The sequence below is a fragment of the Gymnogyps californianus genome, chromosome 20 (assembly GCF_018139145.2).
Source record: "Gymnogyps californianus isolate 813 chromosome 20, ASM1813914v2, whole genome shotgun sequence".
Classification (NCBI taxonomy): Eukaryota; Metazoa; Chordata; class Aves; order Accipitriformes; family Cathartidae; genus Gymnogyps; species Gymnogyps californianus.
This window is the reverse complement of record NC_059490.1, coordinates 6,588,003-6,612,433: the sequence shown is the minus strand read 5'-3', so window position 1 is coordinate 6,612,433 and position 24,431 is coordinate 6,588,003. Positions and strand designations below refer to the sequence as shown.

Genomic DNA, 24,431 nt, shown 5'->3' with positions numbered 1-24,431 from the left:
TATCTTGCTAAAGCTTTTAAATTGGTCAGCAGTGTGAAGCTGTTTGCTCATGAGATGAATCATCATTAGTCATAAAAGATTCCTTACCTCGAAACGACTTCCCGTTAAGAGAGAGAAAAGTAGAGAGAACACATTTCAGTCTCACTCCTGCTAAAGGATGCCTAGGAAAGGAAATCCAAGTTTTATTCTCTTTACGAAATGCTTGTTTGATTGATTGATTGAAAGTTATTGGAAATTCAGCAATAACTTTTCCCTAATGCTGGCTTGTCTTCTATCAAAGCAATTAGTACAAACCAATTGATAAAGTGTTAGTATACAATGACTAGCGTTTTCAACAGCAGTAGTGGGGTTATTCTGATATCCTCTCCTGTTTATAGGTTGTCCATGGGTGATTGTGGTTAATGGTTCTTGTGGACTCAGTGAGCTGCGTACAAAACCACAGATATCTCAACCTTCCTCTGCTTCTGGTTGCAGGGAGCGGGGACTAACGGTATTCGGCTGACCATGGAGAGTGCTCTGACAGCCCGCGACCGTGTGGGGGTGCAGGATTTTGTCCTGCTTGAGAACTTCACCAGCGAAGCGGCATTTATTGAAAATCTACGTAAGCGCTTCAAGGAGAATCTGATCTATGTGAGTAGCAAAGTGACAGACGCCAAAGTGTTCATCGGTGACCTGAATTTGAGTGTTTGCTGCAAAAGGCATACCATAGCTTTGCTCTGCAGTTGGATTTGGAGATGGTGGTATCAACTTTAACAGACCATAGTTGCTTGTGTCAGAACTAGTCTGGGATACTGTCATGTTAACAGATGTAGGGACTCATTGCAGTGCTCCAGTTGAGGTCTGCTGCCATTCATAGGTCTTGCCAGCACTGACAATCCAACTCACACCACATTCTTCCATTTCATGAATTCACTCTGTGGTGGGCTTTCAGCGACCCCAGGCTTGAACTTGATCCTAAATGGTATATCAGAAATAATCCAGTATTCTTGCTTGTTGGAAGCATTAAAACCATTTGCAAGTGCTGTATATCCAGCAAGGATAACATGTCTAGCGTAACTCCCGCAATGTCATTCTCACTGTGTGAAGAGGTCGCTTCTTCAGCGCCCTTGGCCTCTTTGGAAGCCCTCAGCAGCATCCCCAGTACACCGGGGCAGGCAGCCCTTGTCAACAACATATGGCCTTCAGAGCCATCTGGGCTCTCGGAGAATCTGCTGCCAGACCTTCTGTAACCTCTCTGCTTTGTGTTCTCTTTTTCAGACGTACATTGGCTCAGTTCTGGTGTCTGTTAATCCATACAAGGAACTGGAAATCTACAGTAAACAGAACATGGAGCGATACCGTGGTGTCAGCTTCTATGAAGTTTCTCCTCACCTGTGAGTGGCCTGTGGGTAAACAGTGCAGTTTGTGCCATTCCCACACAGGCGTGTGCAATAATGACATGTGAAAACAAGCACATAGGACTTTGCTTTGTCCCAGATGCAGCACTAAAAATCATAGGGATATAAAGGATCCTTCGGAGGGTGTGGTGTATGGCTCTTTCTATTCCTGTTCCTCTCTCCAAAGAGGATGAGTTGCCTTTGCAAGAGCAGTATTTGGAAAGGGAGTTGGTTCCTTCCTGGCTGGAGGAACAGAGCTGCTTACCCAGCCCTGGCAGGACAGGAGTTCATTGTTCCAGGGTTACTTGGGGTCTGCGTGTCCGGGCTGTGAGTTTCCCCTGCTGCTACATCGCTCATTCAGCGTAGGGCTAACTAGGGGAAAGAGTGTGTCTATATGTGTGGTGGTTTCTTTCCTACCTCTGCTGTTACTGCCTGACCAATGTTTATCTGGTATTTCCCTTGTTGCTAAGATACCGTCAGCCTGTTGGAACAAGGAATGTATTTATTTACATGGTCTGGCCTGGTGAGCATTCCCAATTTCCCATTTTAAAAAAAAAAAAAAAAAGTTTGAGGTTTAAAGTTATTTTTGAAAGCATTTGAATTTTTTTGTCAGACTGAAAGAGAAAGACGACTGAGAGCTGAGGACATTTGGCTCCAAAATGTTTTCTTTCAGGACTAAGGGCCAAATTCTGAGCACCTCTTGAAGTTTTTCTTTTTTTTTTTTTTTTTTTTTTAAAGAGGTCTTGGAAGAGTAACTGATATTATTTTTGAGCGAACTATTTGGATTGTTTCTTATTACTGGCACATAGCCCAGGAGAGTAAGCAAAACAGAATGCGCTGCAAGCACAGAGAGGGAGAGAAACACCGTTACTTGGGAAAGTCTGAACACTTGAAGTTGTATTTGTTATGACAAAAATGTGATCTTTACAGTGTTTCAGGCTTTTTGTGTGGACCTATATGGGGGACGATTAAACCTGAAAAAACCTGCATTCAGACCTGCTAAATTCTCCCCTTGATCTCGATGCGTCAATACATCGTGTCTGTCTGCCCCAACTAAGAGATCTGCCCCAAGAAAGTAACTGGCAGTGGCTTAAATCGGCATCAGGCAGCTCCTGGTGAAGCAACTGAGAGGGTGCAGAGGTAGCAGCTCCGGCCGCAGGCTGTCCGGCCTCGCCCCCAGCCTTAACTCCGCTCTCAACTTCTTACTTGCAAATTGTTGTTGCTGCATAGGTTACCTTCAGTCCTGCCTTCCAGGCAGAGACCTGGCCTAGATGCAGCCACTTTGGCCTGTGATCAGGGCACTCTTAAGAGCTTCGTTGTCCTTAGATTAGAATTTTGTGACTCTGGAAAATCGTTGGGACTGTGGCTATCTTTTTATTCGTGTGCAGTAGGTACAGGACTGAGCATGATGGCAGTGCTCACGTATAACATGAAGCGCTAAGCAGGCATGCTTCAATTCCTGTATGTTCTACACAAAGTGACTTAAATCACAAAGTAGCTGATTATTTCTTAGGCTGTTCTCTTTTCTTGTTTTAACTGGTCCCGTAAGAAATTGTAAAACCTGCAGCTCTTAACTAAACCCTTGAGAACTGCGGTACCAAATACCACTGCTGCTCCAACTGGGAAAACAGTATTTTTTTGTTAACTGTTTTTATCATTCCATTAAAAACCATTACATTATTTTATTATTTATATTACATTATTTTATTATTTATGCATTTAAAAATGTTCTGAGGAGCACTGAAATGCTCTGTAGTGTAGTGCTCTGTGCTTCTCCTTTTACAGTATTTCAGGTGTCTTTTTTCCTCTTTCTCTTATTCTAAACTGATTCTAGAAAGCCAAAATACTTCAAGATTGCTATTCCAGTGTCGAAATAGTTTAAGGCTAGGCCTGAGCGCTGGGTTCTCTGGGAAGTGCGTCACATGTGGTCATTCAAAGGAGAGGAGTTATCCCTATGGGCTTGAAACACAGCATACTTCCCAGAGTGATCTGTCACATCCTGTCCTATTTATAGCCTGCCAAGGGGTTCGGAGATGGTGACTGCAAATGGGACCATAAACGTCTTTAAGTAAAGTGATTCTGTATGTGGTATGCATGACTGCTAGCTTTCTGCTTGAACTTACGGTACTATAAAATCACCCAATAAAGGCATGCAGTCTGGAGGTAGTTCTTAAAATTTAAACTAAATTTACATTTATTCAACTGTTTTCAAAATACTCCAGAGACAGAATTGGATGGGAAGAGAAGGACTTGATGACTTTAGTGGGGTAGCATGCAGTTGTGTTGCTAGGTTGCTCATTGGTGTTGCCTTAGCACCAAGTATTAATAGACTTGAGAAGGCCATGGCTGTTATTTTCATGTGATTATTTCTAATTAATTTCACAGCATGAGAGTTAAAAAAAAAAAGCAAAGCTACTAAAAGCTTGTCAAATGTACAAAGACAGGATATCTGGTTGATCACCACATGTAAGACGGCTGAAAATATTGTTATGGAGGTCGTCTTGAATGAGTGCATTTTGGAGGGCTAACGCTCCTCTTTTATCCTCTTCCATTGCATCTATGTGGTCCTTCTTTTCCTCTTTCCCTCTGTAAGCAGTTGCCAGCATTGTCAGACTCATCCTCCTGCTCTCTGGTGTTGCAAAAATGCGTGTGATTCTTGGTGTAAGATCCTGTCTGGTCTATCGCAGGGAGGAAAAGAGAAGAGAAAGAAAAAGCAGGAAAGGAAGAAGCAGGGCTCCAGAGCCAGCAGCAATAAACCCGGGCTGTATGCAGGCAGGAGGAACCATCTGGTATTTTGGGTAGCGGTTGGCCTAAGTTGGATGGTGGCTTAAGTAGCCTGCAGAATGCTTATCAGTTTGTGCTGGCTTATCTCGTTCTTTCTGCGATCCAAGAGAAGCTGTGAGAGGTTGGGCTATTCTGGAGCCGCCTTATAGGAGCCACCCAGATAGCAAAGTGCAGTTGTAACCTTCTGAGTGTGTCATCACTTAAAAGATAAGCTAGAATAAAGATCGATGGAAAACAAGACGTTTCCTGAATGTAAAGCTTTTTTGTCCCGCGGGACCAATGTTGAGAGATCATGTATATTTAGAAAAGTAAGTTTATTTGCACCATTTAGTCATCTTCTACAGAAACTCTTCTCGTCAGAGAGAGTCAAAAGAAAAGTTTTTAAAGGAATTTAATAGATTTGGGCTATCACCACTTGGCTTGCTGGTTAAGATGTGTATAGAGATGTCAGCAATCTCCTGTGTCATCACCAGCGTGCAGAAGCAATATGCTCTTACCCAGCCCATAGACACATACATCTTTTTGAGGTGTCTCTGGAGTTCACACTGTGGGATAGTCTTAGCTGAGGAGCCTCTGCCCTTCACTCGTGGAAACAAACTAACTCCTGGTTATCGTTGTCCCTTAGCTACGCTATTGCAGACAATTCATACCGCTCCCTGCGCACGGAGAGGAAGGATCAGTGTATTCTGATCTCTGGGGAGAGCGGGGCTGGCAAAACGGAGGCCACCAAGAAGATCCTGCAGTACTACGCCGTGACCTGTCCAGCCAGTCAGCAGGTCGAAACCGTGAAGGACCGCCTGCTACAATCCAATCCCGTCCTGGAGGTAACTCTAGAGCCTGCAGCACGGAAACTTGACGTTGAGTCATACCAGCAGCACTCGCATTTTCCAGCTGAGGGGACGGGGGCAGCTGGATCCCCCAGGCATGACTGAGCTGTCTGCGCAGAGCAGATAGCGTATCCTGGGAACACTGGTTCACGGCATGTGGGCAGATCGTTTGCACTGCACACAGGGGAATCCCGGTCTGCTTCCAAGCCAAAGAAATGGCCATCTGCTGCTGAACTCACTTGGCCCTTTCCAGTCCACCAGCAGCAATTCTGGAGTGGCTGGGCTGCAGGGAGAGAGAGGCGTTTGGCGTGGGAAGAGTTCTGGTGCGCTGCAGAAGTTTGCAAAGCCAGAAGCGGATGCATCCGCTGTGGGCAGCGTTGCCCTCTGATAAATGCATTTGTGGGTGCGTTTTCTAGTGCTGTGGTGTCCTCTAGTGTCCAGTCCCGAGCTGTCTTTGTAGTCTCCTTTGGTAGTTCCGCTCTGTACTCAAACGTGTGCTGGGCGCCCGGGAAAGGTGTGCTCCCCGTGAGAGGGGAAAGCCTGGCCGGCCTAGGCCTGTTAGGATAGTGCCTGCTGTGAGCGGAGCTGCAGGTGACTGTAAGCAAATAGCTGTGATGAAAGAGGAAGCTTTGAAAAGACTGTCAGACATAACATATGTTGTCAGCAGTGAACTGGCATTAAAATAAGCTTGCTGGGGGGGATGGAAATGTTTTCAGAGGCATGCTCCATCTGCAGTGCTTGCACTGGGTATAAAGATCAGCATTAAAGTTTGGGTAGCAATCTGTTTCCTTCTTGGTTTCTGTTGCAAAAAGGAAAAACCTAGGCTTTAATGGCTGTAAATAAACAACTGGCAGCTTCACCAAAGTGTTTATAAATAATCTTATTTGATACTTATTTATTTTTCTCTAATCGTTTTCATTTCAGGCCTTTGGAAATGCAAAAACCCTTCGGAATGACAACTCCAGCCGATTTGGGAAATACATGGATGTGCAGTTTGATTACAGGGTAATTTAAAATCTGTTTTATACTTCCGAACTGGTCCCGGTCATAGTAGGTCTCTGTTGCCTGTGCTTTCTTGTACTGATGGTGGGCGTGGAGTGATCGTTTTGCATTTCCTTGACGACAGTGCCAGCAGAGGCTATGGTAGCAAAGTTTGGTTCCGGAGGATTTTATAGAACACGCTTCCCTTTCTTTCTTCCCTCATTTCTCTATATAAGGAGACAGTGAGATTAAATCCTCTTATTTCTGTGGTATGTGTGCACCATGCAAATGGATACTCCCAAACTAAATCCACATAAGCCGCTGTGATCTGAAGATAATCTCTGTCCTGTGGAACTTTGCATAGTGTTTGTTTTGATTCTGATCCAAATTGCCCCACACTGTGAAGATGAACGTAGTGCAAGAACTGAGTAGCTCGGCATACTGCAGTCTTTTAAACGGCTCAGTATGTAATCCCTCCACACTCACAGTTTTGTTGCTTTGAATTCCTTCTGAGAAGGCATTTTACACAAGTCAAGATCCTCTTCAGTATGTGCTGTAGCTGTGATCTGCATAATGGCATGTTATTGTCACTTGACAGCTCGTTTTGCATACACTTCAAAACTCAAATTGCCGCTATGTTTTAGCTGAAATAGAGATTGTGATCCAAAACGACAGATAATTTTCTGTCTTTTTGTGGGCTATCATTTCGTATCCTATTTGTCTTTGAATAGACCACCAAGAGGCAGAAATATTTTCCTCTGTGTTGATGAACTATTTCAGTGTATCTGGTTTGATTTAGGGGGCTCCTGTCGGGGGCCACATCTTGAACTACCTCCTGGAGAAATCCCGAGTTGTGCACCAGAATCACGGCGAGAGGAACTTCCACATTTTCTACCAGCTGCTAGAAGGAGGGGAAGAGGACTTACTGCGAAGGCTTGGCCTCGAAAAGAGCCCACAGCAGTATCACTATTTAGTAAAGGTGTGCATTAACTAGTAATTCTTGTAATATCGTTGTATTATAGGACCAATATATTCTCAGTTGACTTTGTAGTTTCCTTCCCTCACTTCAAAAATAACACTGAGATGACTGCTATAAAAAGAAACACATGGCAGAAGTGTATTGAGCATGTCAATCTTTCACAATTATTTACTTACTTATATCAAACTGTGTCTTTTTAGGGTCACTGTGCAAGGGTCAGTTCCATAAATGATAAAAATGATTGGAAGATTGTGCGAAGAGCCCTGTCCATTATAAGCTTCAATGACAACGAGGTGGAGGTAAGACGTGTTTAACAGCACAGCTGATTTTCCTACTCTTAAGGAATTTTTCGGCTTTGATTTGTTATTTCTGACCAAAGGCAGCCTTCAGAGTCAATGTATTCTCTGCAAAAATCCTGAAAAAAAAATACAAAAAGTTCTTATAAAACGCTAATTAACACAAAAATCTCACTGCCTTTTCTCGCTGTGCGTTCATGTAATCGTCCTGGTTTCCACCTGTTGCTTCCATCCTAGGATTTGCTGAGCATTGTGGCTAGCGTTCTGCATCTGGGGAACGTGCAGTTTGCTGCTGATGAGCAAGGAAATGCTCAAGTCACTACAGAGAATCAGATTAAATATCTGGCTAGGGTGAGTATCACCAGTTAGAGATATATTACATTAAAGATGACTTAGAGAGGTTTCCTTATTTTGAACTTGGTACCATCGTATCATTTTAGAATCTGATTTAGAAGTTTTCATAAACTTACTTTTATTTGACCTAAATAAAATGCAAATATTAACATCAAAACCCTTTAATTGACAACTTCTCTGTGTACCACTTGATCCACCGCTGACTTGAGGTTTTCGCCTTCAGGCAGTGGGATAGGAGTAGACCTACTTCGGAGAAGAGTTTTAAAGAAAGAAGAACCCTGGTGGCTTTGCTTCGGTGGTTCTTTGAGCCAGAACAATCAAGCCAATTTATTTGTTAGGTCATATCACTGCCAGAAAGGAGGTGGTGTGTGGGAGGGAAGGGAAGGATTGACGTTGCAAGGAGTCTTGCAGTACAAATGGGAAAAGAAAGGGTTGTTTCACTGGCCTGTGCTTTTGAGACTAGCCTGTCTGATCTCTTAAAACTATTACTGATAAATTGAACGTACTGCTTCATAAATTAATTTAATATTCTGCTGCTTTGCAGCTTCTAGCAGTTGAAGGCTCTGTTCTTCGAGATGCATTGATCCACAAGAAGATCATAGCAAAAGGGGAAGAGGTAAGAACATGAACTGGGGATCTAGGGGACACGGGAAATTAAATCAAGCTAGCAATACACCGTCAGCTCACTTACCAGAACTAAACAGTTCGCTTCTCACTTGTCAAAAGAGGTTGTCGCTGCAGGAGTCCCACAACCTCATGGTGACTTGCAGCCTGTACGGCTGGGAGGCAGTGATGTGAGCTGAGCCCAGGCAGGACGCCGTTGAGTGGCTGTTCATTAACAGTGAACTAGGGAAACGTAATCCCTCAGTGGAATGGCAGTTCAATGGCTTTCTTCTTCTGCATGCAGCTTATCAGTCCTCTGAACCTGGAGCAGGCAGCCTACGCAAGGGATGCGCTTGCTAAGGCAATATACGGACGCACTTTCTCCTGGCTGGTGAACAAGGTTAACAAGTCTCTTGCTTACAAGGTAAATGAACCTTTTGTTTGTTGATATCCAACCAAGTGTGAAAGGAAGTTTCAAATCTTGTAGCTGCAAAGCAGAGAAATGGTAAGCTCCATGCTGTACAGTGATTTCTAAATGAATTTGTTTTCCATTAAGAAGAGGGTAAGGAGTAAATGCTGTAACTAAATGGGTAAGATCCAGTGATGGATCGTAGCTGTGAGTACATACCAACATTTATTTTTTTGCCCTGTTGCAGGAAGGAGAGTTTCCGGGCTGGAGAAGTACAACAGTTCTAGGATTGCTTGATATCTATGGATTTGAGGTTTTCCAGCACAACAGGTTTGTTTTGATCAGTGTCTTTGAGTTTTGAGTAAACTCTGCATGATTTCATTCATTATAGTGTTTTCCTTCTGTTGTGAAATAAGATACCATTCCATCTCTGGTTCTCTTAGTAAGAGAGAAAGAGATGACGTTTCAACTTTAGGAAATCAGCTGAATAACTGATAATCACAGGGCTTCTAACGCTTGGGGCATCCAGCTAATATTTAGCGTTTACAGCTGTTAATGTTCCTGGTATATTAAAGAGACCGTTGTCTTTTGGGGGCGTATTCATGCGATAGCTTGAACTATGCCTTTGTCCAGCTCTCTGGCACAGCGGTGGCTGTTGTGGCGTCTTTCCACGGTGGTGTGCATGGGAAGACACAGCTATAAAACTCCGACTCTGTCGGAGTCTGGAACCTGGCTCTGGCAGATAGCAATGAGCTGAGACTCTCAAATTTGCAGTGTTATTGGACCCTTCTTAAAAGTTTTTGTGTTCGTCTGTGTTGCACCCTTCATGTCCGTTTTTCCCTCCTTCTGGAACTCTTTCATGAGATCCACTAAATAATAAACTTACTAAATTTATACATTCAGTAAAAAAACACATTTCACAAAATCTTTTCTATTTCTCTTGATTTACACAGAGATATATTCATGCTGCTGCCCGCTAATTATAGCTTCTTTTACTTGTGGTACAGTGTTAGTGATTATTTTTCTGATTTTTTTTGTTTGCAGCTTTGAGCAATTTTGTATTAATTATTGTAATGAAAAATTGCAGCAGCTCTTCATAGAGCTCACGTTAAAGTCAGAACAAGAGGAATACGAGTCAGAAGGCATAGCGGTAAGAGCCAATCTCATCGCTTCCACTGTCTCCTTTGTAGCACCTCCTGCAGGCCAGAGGACAGATTAGAAAAGGAGCTGCTAATGATGGTCTGCAAAGTCAATGAATTAAAGAACTTTCCTTTTTCATTTCTTTTTGAAACGCTTTGGTAACTCTTGTGTGATACAGCTAGAAGTGAGTAATGCCGTTCCAATCTTTTACTCTGATAGAAAAACATGCTTTTTAAAGGGAATGTTAGGAAAACAAATTTGATGAGTGAAAAAGCTTTGTTTCAAATTTGACAGAAAGATTATCTAAGTCAGGTGCTGTCTGAAATGTTCTGAAATTTTCATGGTTTTTCCCAGTCTAGAATTGTTTTCACCCAAGTGTGATTTCTTGTCTTTGTAGTGGGAACCAGTTCAGTATTTCAATAACAAAATAATTTGTGATTTGGTGGAAGAGAAATTCAAAGGCATCATTTCTATTCTGGTGAGTTGACAACACCTTTTTAAATTAAAAATTTGGGGCAGTGTAGTGGAAAATAAGGGGAAGAACACAGGAAAAAAAAAAGGTCTAAGCTTATTTTAGGATTATTTGGGCAGGTGGGAAGAGCTACGATACACTGAACAGTGACACCATTAAAAGTCGTATTGTATCACCTCCATCTGCTCTCGGGAAGGAAGCTTCCAATCCAGGCGGTCTGGAAGGAGGAAAGCGTTTTCCTTCTCAGCTCAACGATTCTTCATTTGTTGAACTAAGAGCTGGCCTACTTGTTAAAAGGCCAAAGGGTCAAACTGGGGCAGCGTTTCAGTGAGACAGAATTAGAGCCGGCCTGTGTGCTGACAAGCACAGAAGGAAATCAATACTAGAATGCGTGTGTTTGTAGGATGAAGAGTGTCTGAGACCTGGGGATGCCACAGATACAACATTCTTGGAGAAACTGGAGGAAACTGTGAAGAACCACCCGCATTTTCTCACGTGAGTGTTCACGTAGCTGAGGGCAGTTACCCTGGTAGGATGCAAGTGTGTGATAGAGCCTAGAGCTTCAGTTATCCCTAGATAGCATTGGAACTCATTGTGTGTATGGCAGTAGCATCCTAGGTATCCTGGGTCCCACATAAAAGATGATCGTGTTTTCTTTTGCAAAGAGATTAGGTTGTTGAGTTAAGGTAATATAGAATAAGCAAGTGTATCTCTTCCTGGCATCCTACTGCTAATACGTCCAAGGAATTTGCAGGCTTGCAGCTTCTTGGCTCTTCCAAGATCTGGCCCAATACTTCAGGTGTGACAAACTCTCTGGTTTGGAGTATTAGGGCAGATCATTCCCCAGCACTGATGGCTTCCTGGGGGAAGATGACTGAATACTCAAGTCGGGCCTAGGAATAACTAGAACGTGGAGCAGAATTCTACTGGTAAAAATAGTGTTCAGAGGTGTGTGTGCATCAGAATGACTTAAGCAGGGTTGGTGCTTTTGAAATTGAGAGGTTTATATGGCACTAACGCACCTTTGCGCCCATCTGCTTCCCAGAGGATGCTGATATCCTCCTTTGACTTTGGTAACCTGTCCGTACTGCCGCCACTCCCCTTCAATGGGTGTGAATTCCGTGTTTCACCTTTCAGATTGCTTACTTCGGTTTTGGAGCTCCGAATGTCTTTTTATTCTTACGGAATGTTCTGCTTATGCTCAGATCAGGATCTGTATGGCATCTCCTGAGCATGCCAGCCTGCTGCCAGCATCTTCACTGCCCTCTCGCCTGCTGCCTCTACTCTAATTTCATGTGCATGCAGAACCACTCTGCAGCCTCGCCAGGAAGCTGAAAGTTCATCCATTTGAAATAAACACAAATGCATTTTATGACATTTTTATGATTTGCTGGTTGATAACTATTTACTTTTGGTCTTGAAAATCAGCAAGTCAGATTTATTCCCTGCTCCCCTTCTGTGCTCACATAGTCCCACTGGGGGATCAAATGCCACAGTGCTTTTTGAAGCGAATCCCCCCATGAAACAAGTATTTGTTTTTCATGAAGCTTCTTGGCTTTCTCACCAGGCACAAGCTCGCTGACCAAAAGACTCGCAAGTCACTGGGGCGGGAGGAGTTTCGGCTTTTGCACTATGCTGGAGAGGTCACCTACAGTGTTGCAGGTAAGCGTGTGCATCATCTCCGCTGTCTCTCGCTCTTTTCTCCTCCTCCCATCCTCTGCCCTTTGAACTAAACCAGCTTCACTATATAGTAAAGAAAAATCTGGGCATAGAATACGTCCACGTGCCATTTGATTAACCAGATTAATTTCCCATCTCAAATTCCTGCCTTGTTGTGAAGTTCCTGTGGAACAGCGGTGGCAGCCTGAGCGGTTTCTTTTTCTTCCAGGTTTTCTAGATAAAAACAATGACCTTCTCTTTCGGAACCTGAAGGAGGTGAGTGTGGATAGAGGACGTTTCCAATACTCAGCAGAATGAGGAGCTGGGTTTAAAATGGGGTGGCACCTGAGGGAAAAGATTCTTCTAGACTCCAGACTGGAGAATGCGTGTTCATAGGGCTGCACCATGAAAAGACAAATTGAGGTGCCCAAAGTTCATTTTATTATTAAAAAGCAAAACAGAACAAAACCCCCAAACAAACAGTTTTGTCCCATGTTTCTTTGATAGTTCTCCGAAGAATACTCTGTACTTTCTCTCTGAAAATGTCTCTCTCTGCAGACCATGTGCAACTCTGAGAATCCTATCATAAATCAGTGTTTTGACAGGACAGAGCTGACAGACAAAAAGAGACCTGAAACGGTAAGAACACAGAGCTGGATGGAAGTGAGACTATTTCCTCTCTTTAAAAGACATGTCCTGTCTAACATGGTAATCTAAATGCAAACCTCGTACATTTAAAGCTGGGAGACTGAGGTTTGTTCTGCAGTCACAAGTGCTAGCCTGTAAGTCATCGCTTCATACATAGTTCTCTTTCTTTTCTCCTAGGCAGCAACTCAGTTTAAAAACAGCCTCTCCAAACTCATGGAAATTCTGATGTCCAAAGAACCCTCCTACATTCGTTGCATTAAACCTAACGATGCTAAACAGGCTGGTATGACCCTGGTGACTCTTCCTCTTTTTTTCCTACGACAGCTATATATAGACCAGTAGATCCCCGGCAGTGAGGCACAGAAAGGAGCTCAAATGAAGAAGTCCTGCAAGACTTTGTCATTGTGGGTCTGTGCCAGAGCTGCTTGTAGGGAGGTGGTGGCAGTGCCGGCAGCCAGGGCTCAGAATGGGAGCGCTGGTCTTGGGTGGAATAGGGTCATGTTTAAAGTGAAGAATTCTTAACCTATGTAACTTCCTTTTAATGACCTTTATTCTCCCTCATTTATTCCTCCTGTATGCATAGAACATCCTAAAGGAGAACTTCTTTTTGGAACTAAATATAAATGTATATTAAGGGGGGGGGGGGGGACGGGACATAGGAGACACAAAGTAAGTTGTGCGGGACTTGCACCGTGAGGACGGGTTAGAGGTTAAAGATAACTGTGTAAAGATATAACCAAGAACTGAGCATTCCCCTTCTCCAGATGAAGGGACAGCTACACATTAATCACGTTTCTCTGTTTTCATGCTCTCCCAAGATCGATTCGATGAAGTTCTAATCCGACATCAAGTGAAATACCTAGGGTTGATGGAGAACCTCAGAGTGCGCAGAGCTGGGTTTGCATATCGAAGAAAATATGAAGTTTTCCTGCAGAGGTAGGATTACCTTGGGCTTCTCTCCCTGCTGCTCCCCCCTCCCTGGTCTTGGTCCCACAGATGTTTGAGGCTGGGGAGCTGTTCTAAACAGCAGAGAGGCAGCCCTTACACCTGAAAGACTTATTTTCTTGAGGGAGCGAGAAGCATGGCCTCTCTGCCTTTCCATTGCCCTGTGTGGACTGGACTTCTCTCCCTAAGATTTCTTCTGCTGTCAATTTACAGGTACAAATCACTTTGTCCAGAAACATGGCCTACGTGGGACGGCCGGCCCCATGACGGGGTGGCTGTGCTGGTGAAGCATCTTGGCTACAAACAGGAAGAATACAAAATGGGACGGTTAGTTCTTCTATTTTCTTAATTTGAGATTATGAATCATTGGACATCCATGTCATTGCTTTTAAATAAGGCTTCTCTATCTAATGGGTGAGGAAAAGATTAGAGATCCCAAAGGGGATGCTAGGGGCAGGAAGCAAACTTCTCCGCATGTTAAACGTAATTCTGCATTTCTATTTCTAGAACAAAGATATTTATCCGCTTTCCCAAGACCTTGTTTGCAACGGAAGATGCTCTGGAAGTGAGGAAGCAGAGTCTGGGTGAGTCACACACTGCAGTAGCTTCGTGGACAGTTAGCTGTCTGTTTTCTGATTATTTTTTTTGCTGTTTGTTCAGGGAGGGATTTTTGTTTAAAAAGTTGAGCCATTTTCTACCACAATCTGCTTGGGCAAAATTTCAAATTGCTGTTTTTCTTGCAATTTCAGCAACAAAAATGCAGGCCACATGGAGAGGTTTCTACCGTCGAAAGAAATTCCTGCACATGAAACACTCAGGTATGAGAGAGAGAGGAAACTGCAGCGCTGGGTAATTGTGTGGTTTGAAGTGGCCGTTGTTGTCGGAGGTGACTTGAGTGTGATGTGCAAGAAGGAACATCCCCAGAGCCTCGCTGGAGTAGAACGGAAGATGTTGGTGTGGTACCCAGTCCTTCCACCTTTAGTCTGTGAGACTCTGAGCAAGAGAAACAGACTTAACTCATGTTCACGCAGCAGCCCCCATAGAGCAGTTCCTGCCTGCCCGTGCTTTTTATTGACATTTATCCATTGTATCATATTGTTAAGAACTTGAATTATATTCTTTCCCATATGCCACGTTTAAGGCTGTTTATTTCTAGAGCGGGCTTTCTTGAGCACTCTTTGTTGCCGGTTTTGTACGGAGTCAATGTTGGTATGAAGGAGCTCACTTAGTGCAAAATCTTCCTATTATTTTTAGCAATAGCTATCCAGTCCTGGTGGCGGGGAACCTTGGGACGCCGAAAAGCTGCCAAGAAGAAGTGGGCAGTAGAGACTATCAGAAGGTGCGTAAAGACTAACCCAAGCCATCAAATGGGTACTTCTTAACAATAGGATGATAGAATAAACTTTCTTGTCACGACAGTATCAGGTTTTTTTTAAATAAATTACAACTATTAAGTAAATCCCAGAAAATGGTTTGGTTGGAAGAGACCTCTAAATATCTCCCATTTTGATCACTTTTCTCATTTTCTAATACAATTTTCTTCTTCCTCAGGTTCATTAAAGGCTTTATTTACCGGAACCACCCTCGCTGCCCAGAGAATGAGTATTTCCTTGATTACATCCGCTTCTCCTTCCTGATGAACCTCAAGCGTAACTTACCAAAAAATGTTTTGGACAAATCATGGCCGACTCCTCCTCCGTCACTCTGCGAGGTAGGCACAACTGCACCGGGGTGAGGTGAATGACACGCGGGATGGAGGAGACTAATGGCGGTATTGAAGACCACGGGCCACCAAAGGCCTGAGGGGACCCTCCTGCTATCAGAGAAGAACGAACCAGGTTCTCGCTCAAGTTCTGCGTTGCGTTAGCATCTCTACTAGTAGAATTAACCCAAATGTCATCACATGGGTGTTATCAGCATATCTGTGAAGTTATTAGAGCTATAGTATTGAAAGTTCTTCAGAGTGTGGTGCTGTTGCCACACCACTTTCTACTGGTTTTCTCATCCGTTTCTGAAATTTTCTTCCCTTTTTCTCTGAACAAATTAAGTTCCCTCTGGACAGTTAAGCTGGCTGCAGTGGCAATGTAGTTGCCTGGGAAGAACATATTAAACTTCCTCTGTTGCCATTATTATTCTGCATCTGGCAGAATTGGGGTTTTTATCTGATCGAAACAAAATATTGCAGAAAGTCCCAGTTTATCTTCTCCAAAGGTCTTTGTTTGTTTGGATTGCAGGAGGAAGGGCACAGCAGTGTGAAGTGCAGTGCTCCTGGTATTCATTCTCCAGTTGGAGAATGTTGCAGGGCAAACTCTCTTAGAAAGGTGGAAAACAAACTTTCTATTATTTAATTCTAAACACAACTCTCAGTAATGAAACAGTATTTTAATTCAGCAGTGCATGTTCTGCAGTTGCTTCTCATCTGTCTTCACTGTTTGAACTAGTTTGGCAGTAATTTTGAGCTATTTTTGTTTACTGTGCCATTTCTTCTTCAGGCATCCCAGCTCCTACGACAGCTATGCATGCAGAACATGGTCTGGACCTACTGCAAGAGAATCAGCCCGGAGTGGAAGCAGCAGGTACGAGACAACTTTACGTTATTTCACAAACCGCGCTGATGTTCCGAAGAACAGGAGGGGGTTCGCAGCATTATTTATTCTAAGAAAGGAAGGAGGGGAGCAGCTGGCTGGGAGGGACAAGGGTACTGCTACAGCGGGAGTCACAGAAGCAGTGGGGAGGTGGAGGAACTCTTGAATCACTGCGTTCTTCGGTGGTTGGTTAACAGTTCCACAAGAACATTCTGATTTTTTTTTTTTTTTTAAGGTTAGAGACAAAAAACTAGACTAGAATGTGTATAAAGTAAAAGAAAAACCATTATATACATATTTCAATGCATACTATTTAAACAGTGTTGTATATCCATGCCCCTATGTAATTTCTATACTGAAAGGCCCTGTTATTCTTCCCATGGAAGATAAAAATCTTAAGAAGCTGCATTATTCTGGTTGTACCATATGAAGTAGAGAGTAAGAATTCTGCAGACACAAAGCTAGTCATTTTCCAAACAGAGAAGTTACGTGAACAGTTATAGCTGCTGTTCTAGTGAGAAAGAATAAAAATGATACTGAGATTTGATTCATCTTAGTCGTGGAAAGGTTGGGGGAGGGAATTTTTTGTTTTATATTCCAACAAAGGCTCAGTAAAGGGATATAATAGGAAATGTATACAGTAAACAATTTAGATGTAACTTAGGAGATGATAGTAATAGTTGCCATTAAGCTTTTTTTAATTGCATAGTATATCATACTGCTTATGAAGGCCTGCCCAGTATTAAGCCCATGTAATGGCACGCTGTAGATTAGTTAGTGGCTGAGCCTGTGATTAAGGACACAGGATTAATACCAGCCATTACTGAGCTGGAGACTCAGCAGAACACTTTCTTTTCCCCAGCAAACCAGACTCACTAATAATGAGTATCTTTTATCCACATTTTTACCTGTAAATCATCTCAGGTACTTTTATACTGTGTAATAGCACCCATAACATGCATTTGCCCTAAATAATTTTCCTGTTTCCTCGTTCAGTGGTTTTCTTCTTACTCTGAAGGAGCATGAGTTAGAAGCTAAGAGCACAGGTCATATTTACAGTGCGGGGTGACTCAATCCTGGAGTACTGCCACTGTGAAAGGGACCAAAGGTTTATGGTGACTAATCATCTAAACAGGAACTCCCAGGGCACCGTGGTAGCTAATTGAATGGTACTATTTGTCAGAGGATAAGGTAGAGAATACTGAGTAGATCAGAGAGCTGTAATGAGCATGTTACACAGTGCTAGTGAGTACTTCAAGTAAAGATGTTGGCTAGCTGAAAGGCTTTGGGGCAGGGGGGCTGGAAATAATCTGAAACATGAAGAAAGTTGTATGAGGTAGAGCAGGAGAACAAACTGTTTAGCTTAAGGAGGAAGAGGTTAAGAGAAACTCTGCAGTGGGAGAGTTCTGAGACTTCTTAAACATGGGCATTATCAAAACCCAGAGCCTAGATGCCATGTCCAGATAAATTCAAACAGGAAATAGAATACATACTTTTGAGAGGAAAGAGAAAGGAAAAAAAAAATAGTATTTTCTGCCCTAAGGATAGGGTAGCTGTTGAAAAGGTGCAGGATGTATGGAATATTTTGTGTAATTTTGTGACTAGTATGATTCAGGAGGTCAGAACTAGATGATGACTGCTAAAAAACCAAAAAGGGAACATCTCTTTTAAGACAAATTTATCTTTTTATTAAGGAGATGTTTGATACTAAACAAGAACACATCTTTTGTCGTTGCAGTTGGAACAAAAAGTAATTGCCAGTGAGATTTTTAAGGGTAAAAAAGACAATTACCCTCAGAGTGTTCCTAGACTCTTCATCAACACTCGACTTGGTGAGTAGGTGTTGAAGTTGAACAGGAAGAAGAAAAGGGGGGGATTAATCTACTCTTTTCTTGCTAGAAATTTCTCTTTCTGACACCACCTCTTTGATTTTAATACAGGTAATGAAGAGATAAATGCTAAAGTCCTTCAGGCTTTAGAAAATGAAGCAATTAAGGTGAGATATGTGTCCTAATACTTTTGTCAAGCTTCTAGAGTTATTCAGCAGAATATCAGAAGATTAGATTTCTGAAGAAAATACAGGAAGAATTTAACATTACATCATGCTTGTAATACCTTAGGAGATAGTCTATGGGAAGAGCTGATGGCTCAGAAATATGATTTGGAGATTTGGGCAGGTTTAATTATGTCAGTTAAGAACTGAAAGGCTTGCAGCTGGCATGGCTGGAGAGGAAAGGAGAAACCTACACAGACTGAAACTAAACCTGGATTTTTCAAGCCCGCAGGCAGACAGCTGTAGTCATCAAGTTATTGTTCAGAACTGCCCTAGGTCAACAAGGAAGTCTGGGGCAGAACTGAGAATAGGACTCAAAAGAATGGTCTCCACTCCCAGTTTACCAGCCGCTGGTCAGCGCCTCCGGCAAGCTCTCTAGGCTAGAGGGAAGGTAGCTGACAATTAAACAAATTGCATTTTTAGCACTGTTAACACTTATTTCAGTATGCAGTTCCTGTGATCAAGTATGACCGGAAAGGATACAAAGCAAGAGCACGGCAGCTGCTGCTTACCCAAAACGCAGTCGTCATAGTTGAAGAATCCAAAATCAAACAACGGATCGACTATGCCAATCTGACCGGTGAGAACGGTAACATAAATGGGGTTTGGCTCACTTCACTGAAGTCAGACTTCACCTTGGCTACAGTTAAATAAGTAATAATAACATAACCTATTTGTCTTTGTCCTGGACACAAATGGAATTATCCAATAGTGACAAGCATTTTAAATCTGTAATATCTTGAAACTGAGTTTTTCTAAAATTGAACTCCAGAAAATGTCATAAAAATTACTCAATTCACCTCCCCCAAGCCCCCTCCTAAGTCATTTCCCAATTGCATGTCCCTACCGCAGGGGAGTTGCACCATTATTACACAGCAGCTGCTTGGGACACTGCTACAGCTTTCAGCCCCCTAAATATTTGACACAGACTTGATACTTTTAGAGGGGGGAACTTGGTCAGAGAGAGAAAAGGGCTGAGTCTGTCCGGTGCACTGTAGTCATTACTTGGCTTTGTCTGAAACCTTTCACTTCACAGCCTCAGCTCCAGCTCAGCTCCAGTTCCTCTTCACAACCAATTTTGGTGCTAATCATTTCAATGTTAGCCTGCTGCAACCATCTACTGCATTTGTAACTGTCACCATTTGAAGTGGTTTCCAAGGGCAACACTAATTTGGGGTTCTGTGACTCCTGTAAGACGCTATTATGGCAGAGATGTATGCTCATCTCTGCTGGGTTTGGGCTAGCTCCATTTAAATAGCTAATCCAGTTTGTATCTAGTGCCAAGATATTAAACAAAGTCCAAAAATAAACTATGAAGAAACAGACACTCCTGAGACACAGCGCAGTGCTCCTTAACTAATCCCTACCCACCTACCCCCGGGAAAGGATTTTTTTCATTTAGCAAATACGAGCAACTCATGGCAGAGGCTAAGCCTCTTGCTTGCTGTACGGTCAGAAGGCACTGCTGGCTGCCTGAGCAGAAACGCTGAATTCAGAGCCCAAGTCGGTCACAGTGCAGCACGACAAGAACCTGCAGCAGCTCAGGACTGGATCTGCAAGGACCAATACGCCAGCAAGCGGGTGCGGGTTCAGCCTGCCCCCGAGCCTAGCCGCAGGGCGAGCAAGGAATTCACAGCAAAGACAGCTTTCTGGAGCCAAGCTCCTCCAGCAGCTCTGGCCTTTCTTACCCGGCGTTGGCAGTGGGGGGAAGACAACAGTGACCACGTTGTTCCAATTGTCCCTCTCCTCCTTAGTACCCCAGTAATTACCCCTCTTCCACCTACTGGGCTAGAATGGAATACCTGTCCAGCGGGTGCTGAGAAGTAAAATTTTGGTCATAGGTCCCTTAACCGGCCCAAGTAGCTCTTTGTCAAGTCCGTGAAGGCCATGACAGTTTGTAAACAGGCATTCTTCCTACTTCTGATGGACAGAGGCATCTGAAAGTCTCTTTTCCATCTTAAAGAGCACAGTTTAAGCTGATTGTCACCTTGCAGCCTCTCTGCTGACACATTAGCGCAGCTTCTCAGCTGTCAGGTTTCTTGGTGTGGGAACAACAGTTGCTGCATTCCTGGGAGAGGTTCTGAAACACGTGCGAGAATCCTGGTAGTGTTGTGTTGGGTGTCAAATGGCCGTTCTCTATTGCAGGCATCTCCGTCAGCAGCCTGAGCGATAACTTGTTTGTGCTGCACGTGCACTGTGAGGATAACAAACAGAAGGTAGTGGGACTCATCCATCATTTCTCCAACCCCCTCTAGAAAAAGTTTTAAAGGCACAAAGAGCAGAAGATCCAGCTGGGGGGGGGGGGCACACATCATGATGTGTGTGTAGCTAACTTTGTGCCAGCTCTAAGTAGCATTTCACTTATATTTATTTGTGCTCACAGATGGGGTTCACCAGTGACTTGTTCACCAGCAGGACTGGTGCTGTCCCTTGCCCCCATTACTGATTCCTTGTAAATAAATTAACTGCCATAGGTGCAGCGTGACCTGCAACAGAGGCCCCAGAGATCCACACCAAGCCTGGTCCACTTGAAGTGTTTTTCCATGCTAACCTATGGAGATAGTTCTGTCCCTGTTAATTGCAGCATAATCATTTTGGTATACTGACACTGTAAAGCCACGATCATCACCCATTGTCTCTCTTTCCTCCCAGGGAGACGTTGTACTTCAAAGTGACCACGTGATCGAGACACTAACCAAAACAGCCATGCAGGCGGACAAGGTCAATAACGTCAACATCAACCAGGGCAGGTGAGTGAAGCCAGGCCCCTCTCAGGAGCTGCCTTGGTTTTCTTGTGTTGGTTCTGAAGAGAGCTCTGCTTCAGCATTAAAGGGCTACAGAAACATACCTATACAACATCAAAGTGTACCTAATACATCCTCACTAAGGCTCCGTTTCCTTGAACAAGCAGATCTATTGCAGCTAAGCATCAATACAGAGCAGCCACTTCCACAGGAAAAGGGTAAAATGACGCTAGTGGAGAGGTCACAAATACTCATCAAATCTGTTCTCACCTCTTTCTCTTTGCAGCATAAAATTTACAGTTGGGCAAGGCAAAGAAGGCATAATTGACTTTATATCAGGATCAGAACTGCTTATAGCCAAAGCCAAGAACGGCCATCTAACAGTGGTGAGTACAGGCTGAGGGGGGTAAGAAAGAGTACTTCACTTACAGTGGATCCAAACCCAGATTTTGGCATTAAAGTGCACCTGCAGCAGATGGATGCAATCCACGTGACTTCCTTGCTGCATGCACAGCCCTGGTCTACCAGCCTTTTCCCCAGGCGGAGCTGTGCATTGTATTTCTCTTCCTGCAGTCTTGAGAGACTGCCAGGCTTACTCACACTCATCAAGTGATTGTCCTATCAGTCACTTTTTTTTCCCTCCCCAAGATTCACGCTTTAATGCTATACTCCATTGCAAATCAAATTTTAGAAAGAGGATTTAAACACACAGGAAGCAAAAAAAAAAAAAAAAATCCTCTTCCCTTCTCAGATTGTTTGCAGTCTTCCTGCTACTCAGATACAGTCATGCAACTGATTTATGCATTGTCAGATTAAAGGTTGTTAAGAAATAAATCCAGAACATGTCCAGACTGCCCTCACTCCCTTCCAGCATCAGAGCTAAAAGAGCGAGCTCCTCTGTCCTACCGCAGGCTGACAAGCCTCAGAACAGCAATCACCATTTCCACTTCGCTCTTCACTGCGGCAGTCCATCCTATAAAAAGCCACAAATGTAGCACTGCCGAAGGATTTCCTCACTCTATGGAATGCCTATAGCCTGTACGCAGGAAAAAGAGATTAAATTTGCACAAGCATGCTGAAGTGAGGATCAGGCTGCTTTATTTGCTATCAGTAACAGCAAACCAAGTAAATTCTTAAACTATGAAGAAATACATCCCATAGTTTTTTTCCCCAGCCTTTTCAAACCATCCCTAGGAACAGTTTTCCAATTTTGCCCCTCCCTCCTTGGCAAAGGAAAGCCTTCTTGTACTGCTGGCCTAGGGAGAAGTTCTTAATATAACCACAGGCACTGGGGCATCGGAGCGCTGCGGACTCCTCTGACTTACTGACTTGCCAATATCTGCTTTGGCTTCCTGCCGAGACCACGACTTCACAGTAGAGCAAGCTTTACGTGCTGTGGCGTAACAGCTTAATTCTACAAGCCGGTCTTTGGGGCACTTTAAAGATGTTTAGGAGCTAAGAGTGTTGCATCTTTGTTTTCAACACACTTGCTAGCTTGTCCTTCTTCTCCTGCAGGTTGCTCCTCGTTTGAATTCTCGATGATAAAACGTGCCACCAGGATGGGACCCTTTCCTCCATCAGTCTGACTGCACCCTATAGAATCAGCTGGACATTGCTCCCAGCAAAATCCCCCCTCCTGCCTCGCTTTGCTCATTTTGTTTATTGTTACCAAAGACCTGCACTTTCAGAAAAACCACAAAATACATCTTGCTTTCTTGTCTTAATATGAAAGTTCCAAAAGAAAGGCCTTCTCTTCCTTACCTTAGTGGCAAACGCGTGGGTCCAACGCAGTGTCCGTGAAACCGTGGCTCATGAAACATATTCAGCTGGGCTTTGAGGGAGAGGTAGCTCTGACTCTATTAGAGTTTAAGCCCTGATGGAAACGACCAAAATTTTGTGCTTGTCATCATCAAAAAGCACAATGAGAAAACAAAATAACTCTGCTGCTTTGTCAGCCAAATCAATGAAATGCCAAACTTTATATTCAGAAAGAATGTTTTATGAAGAATTTTGCTCTGAGATGTTTTGATGCTTTGTGTTACAATATATTAAAGCCATATTGTGTAAATGAGTAAAACCCTGTAAATACTTTATAGCTGAGAGATGCACTACAAGAAATGGAGTTGATGTGGAAACTTTTATGGTTTAGATTTGGAATTTTTGTTGTTTTTAGTTTATAAGGTATTAACCTGAGAAACCCATCATGTAACTTCTTCACCAATCTGGAGCCAGAGACTCTTACCTTTTTTTGAAGTCACCTGTCCCATTTCTTGCTCTATAGTGATATTTTTATACTGTAGTAACTTTTCCGTATCCACACATCCAAACAAAAAAGTGTGATACAAACTGCAGAGGTTACCACTTCTCTATGCCGCTCTAGGCTGGAAATGAAACCTGTAGTCCTTGGCCACAGGATGTGCACATGAGCTTTCCCTCCCACCTTGTACCTGTCTGGGAGTCACCACTGCCCTTCCCCCACACGGCTAATCAGGCTCAGAGCAGCACCTTCCGAAAAAATTGCTTTTCCTCTTGTTTTTAGCAATAACTGGAAGTTTGAGGTCCCACAATAAAGCTCCCCACTGTTTATATAAAACACTTCTCAGTACTGCCTTAAAGAGGAAGAGATGGCTAGTTCAGCACTGCTGGCATTACTGACCCAGCCGGCTGGCAGCTCCTTTGCATGGAAGCATCTTCCCAGGCGAGCTGTGTCACTGCAGTTCTAACCCAATGCTAGAAGGGATACGTGTTCTGAACGCTAGCTGCTCTCAGACTGCGTCACAGAGGCTCATACTAAGCACCTTCATTTAACAAAACCCAAATGGCTACGGGGTGGACAGCTATGTGTCAGGTACCTGCTGACTGCAAATCACAGCTCCAGCTTCCATTTCAAGTTTAGACCTCAAACAGTGCATTTTGCACTCTACTTGCCTTAGAAATCCTTCACGTTCCACCTCTATCCTGATGCAGTAGCAACACCAGTTAAGCCCTGAATAAAATATAACCAAACATCTTGCCACTCACATACGATCGGCTCAGTCTCCTACTTTTTGGTTTCTGACATTATGCAGTTACCAAACACTGCCCCAGGCCTGGAATGCTGTATACACTGTAGTACATATACACCGTACCACTGTATATGCTAGAGTGTATATACTATACAATGCTGTATACGCTATTATATAACCTCTTCAAGACTACGCTAAATAAATTTTTACAAAAACCACACCTTGTCTTTGTTGTAGAAACTGTTTCATCACATTTCATCATTTTTTGAGAGGGAGGGCATGATTTTTTCCCCCCCTTCATTTGTCCCAGAGCCCCACTGAATCTCTCTGGTTCTTGGGCCCAGTCTGCGTAGACGGAGGGTAGCCCTGCTACCGTCTATTGCAAGGAGCAGATTATTCCTAGAAAGAGATTTCTAGGACATCAGCTAAGCAGGGTGGACATGAAGATAACGGGTTTCCCTTCTCTCCATCCACATAACTAGACTGGATGAGGAGCGCTGTAAGGGCAAGAGAGAGGAATGCACCAACCTTTTGTGCATTCAGGCAGGGAAAGACTGAATAAATGGTGTGG

At 43.4% G+C, this 24,431-nt stretch overlaps 1 protein-coding gene across 1 annotated transcript in view; it reads left to right on the top strand.

The window, feature by feature from the left end:
- MYO1C (myosin IC) overlaps positions 1-24,071 on the top strand; it is a 32,850-nt gene extending 8,779 nt beyond the window's left edge. The window contains exons 2-32 of the mRNA XM_050908850.1: positions 475-630; positions 1,258-1,373; positions 4,786-4,984; positions 5,912-5,992; positions 6,768-6,947; positions 7,148-7,246; positions 7,481-7,594; positions 8,142-8,213; positions 8,505-8,624; positions 8,857-8,939; positions 9,654-9,759; positions 10,147-10,227; positions 10,625-10,716; positions 11,789-11,883; positions 12,110-12,156; positions 12,439-12,519; positions 12,706-12,811; positions 13,347-13,464; positions 13,687-13,800; positions 13,981-14,057; positions 14,223-14,291; positions 14,728-14,812; positions 15,025-15,184; positions 15,966-16,049; positions 17,797-17,890; positions 17,999-18,054; positions 18,556-18,691; positions 20,257-20,327; positions 20,764-20,861; positions 21,142-21,241; positions 22,371-24,071. Coding sequence (XP_050764807.1) covers positions 475-630; positions 1,258-1,373; positions 4,786-4,984; positions 5,912-5,992; positions 6,768-6,947; positions 7,148-7,246; positions 7,481-7,594; positions 8,142-8,213; positions 8,505-8,624; positions 8,857-8,939; positions 9,654-9,759; positions 10,147-10,227; positions 10,625-10,716; positions 11,789-11,883; positions 12,110-12,156; positions 12,439-12,519; positions 12,706-12,811; positions 13,347-13,464; positions 13,687-13,800; positions 13,981-14,057; positions 14,223-14,291; positions 14,728-14,812; positions 15,025-15,184; positions 15,966-16,049; positions 17,797-17,890; positions 17,999-18,054; positions 18,556-18,691; positions 20,257-20,327; positions 20,764-20,861; positions 21,142-21,241; positions 22,371-22,397 — 3,117 coding nt within the window. The 3' untranslated portion in view covers positions 22,398-24,071. The remainder of the gene's footprint in view (positions 1-474; positions 631-1,257; positions 1,374-4,785; positions 4,985-5,911; positions 5,993-6,767; positions 6,948-7,147; positions 7,247-7,480; positions 7,595-8,141; positions 8,214-8,504; positions 8,625-8,856; positions 8,940-9,653; positions 9,760-10,146; positions 10,228-10,624; positions 10,717-11,788; positions 11,884-12,109; positions 12,157-12,438; positions 12,520-12,705; positions 12,812-13,346; positions 13,465-13,686; positions 13,801-13,980; positions 14,058-14,222; positions 14,292-14,727; positions 14,813-15,024; positions 15,185-15,965; positions 16,050-17,796; positions 17,891-17,998; positions 18,055-18,555; positions 18,692-20,256; positions 20,328-20,763; positions 20,862-21,141; positions 21,242-22,370) is intronic.
- The last annotated feature ends 360 nt before the right edge of the window (positions 24,072-24,431 follow it).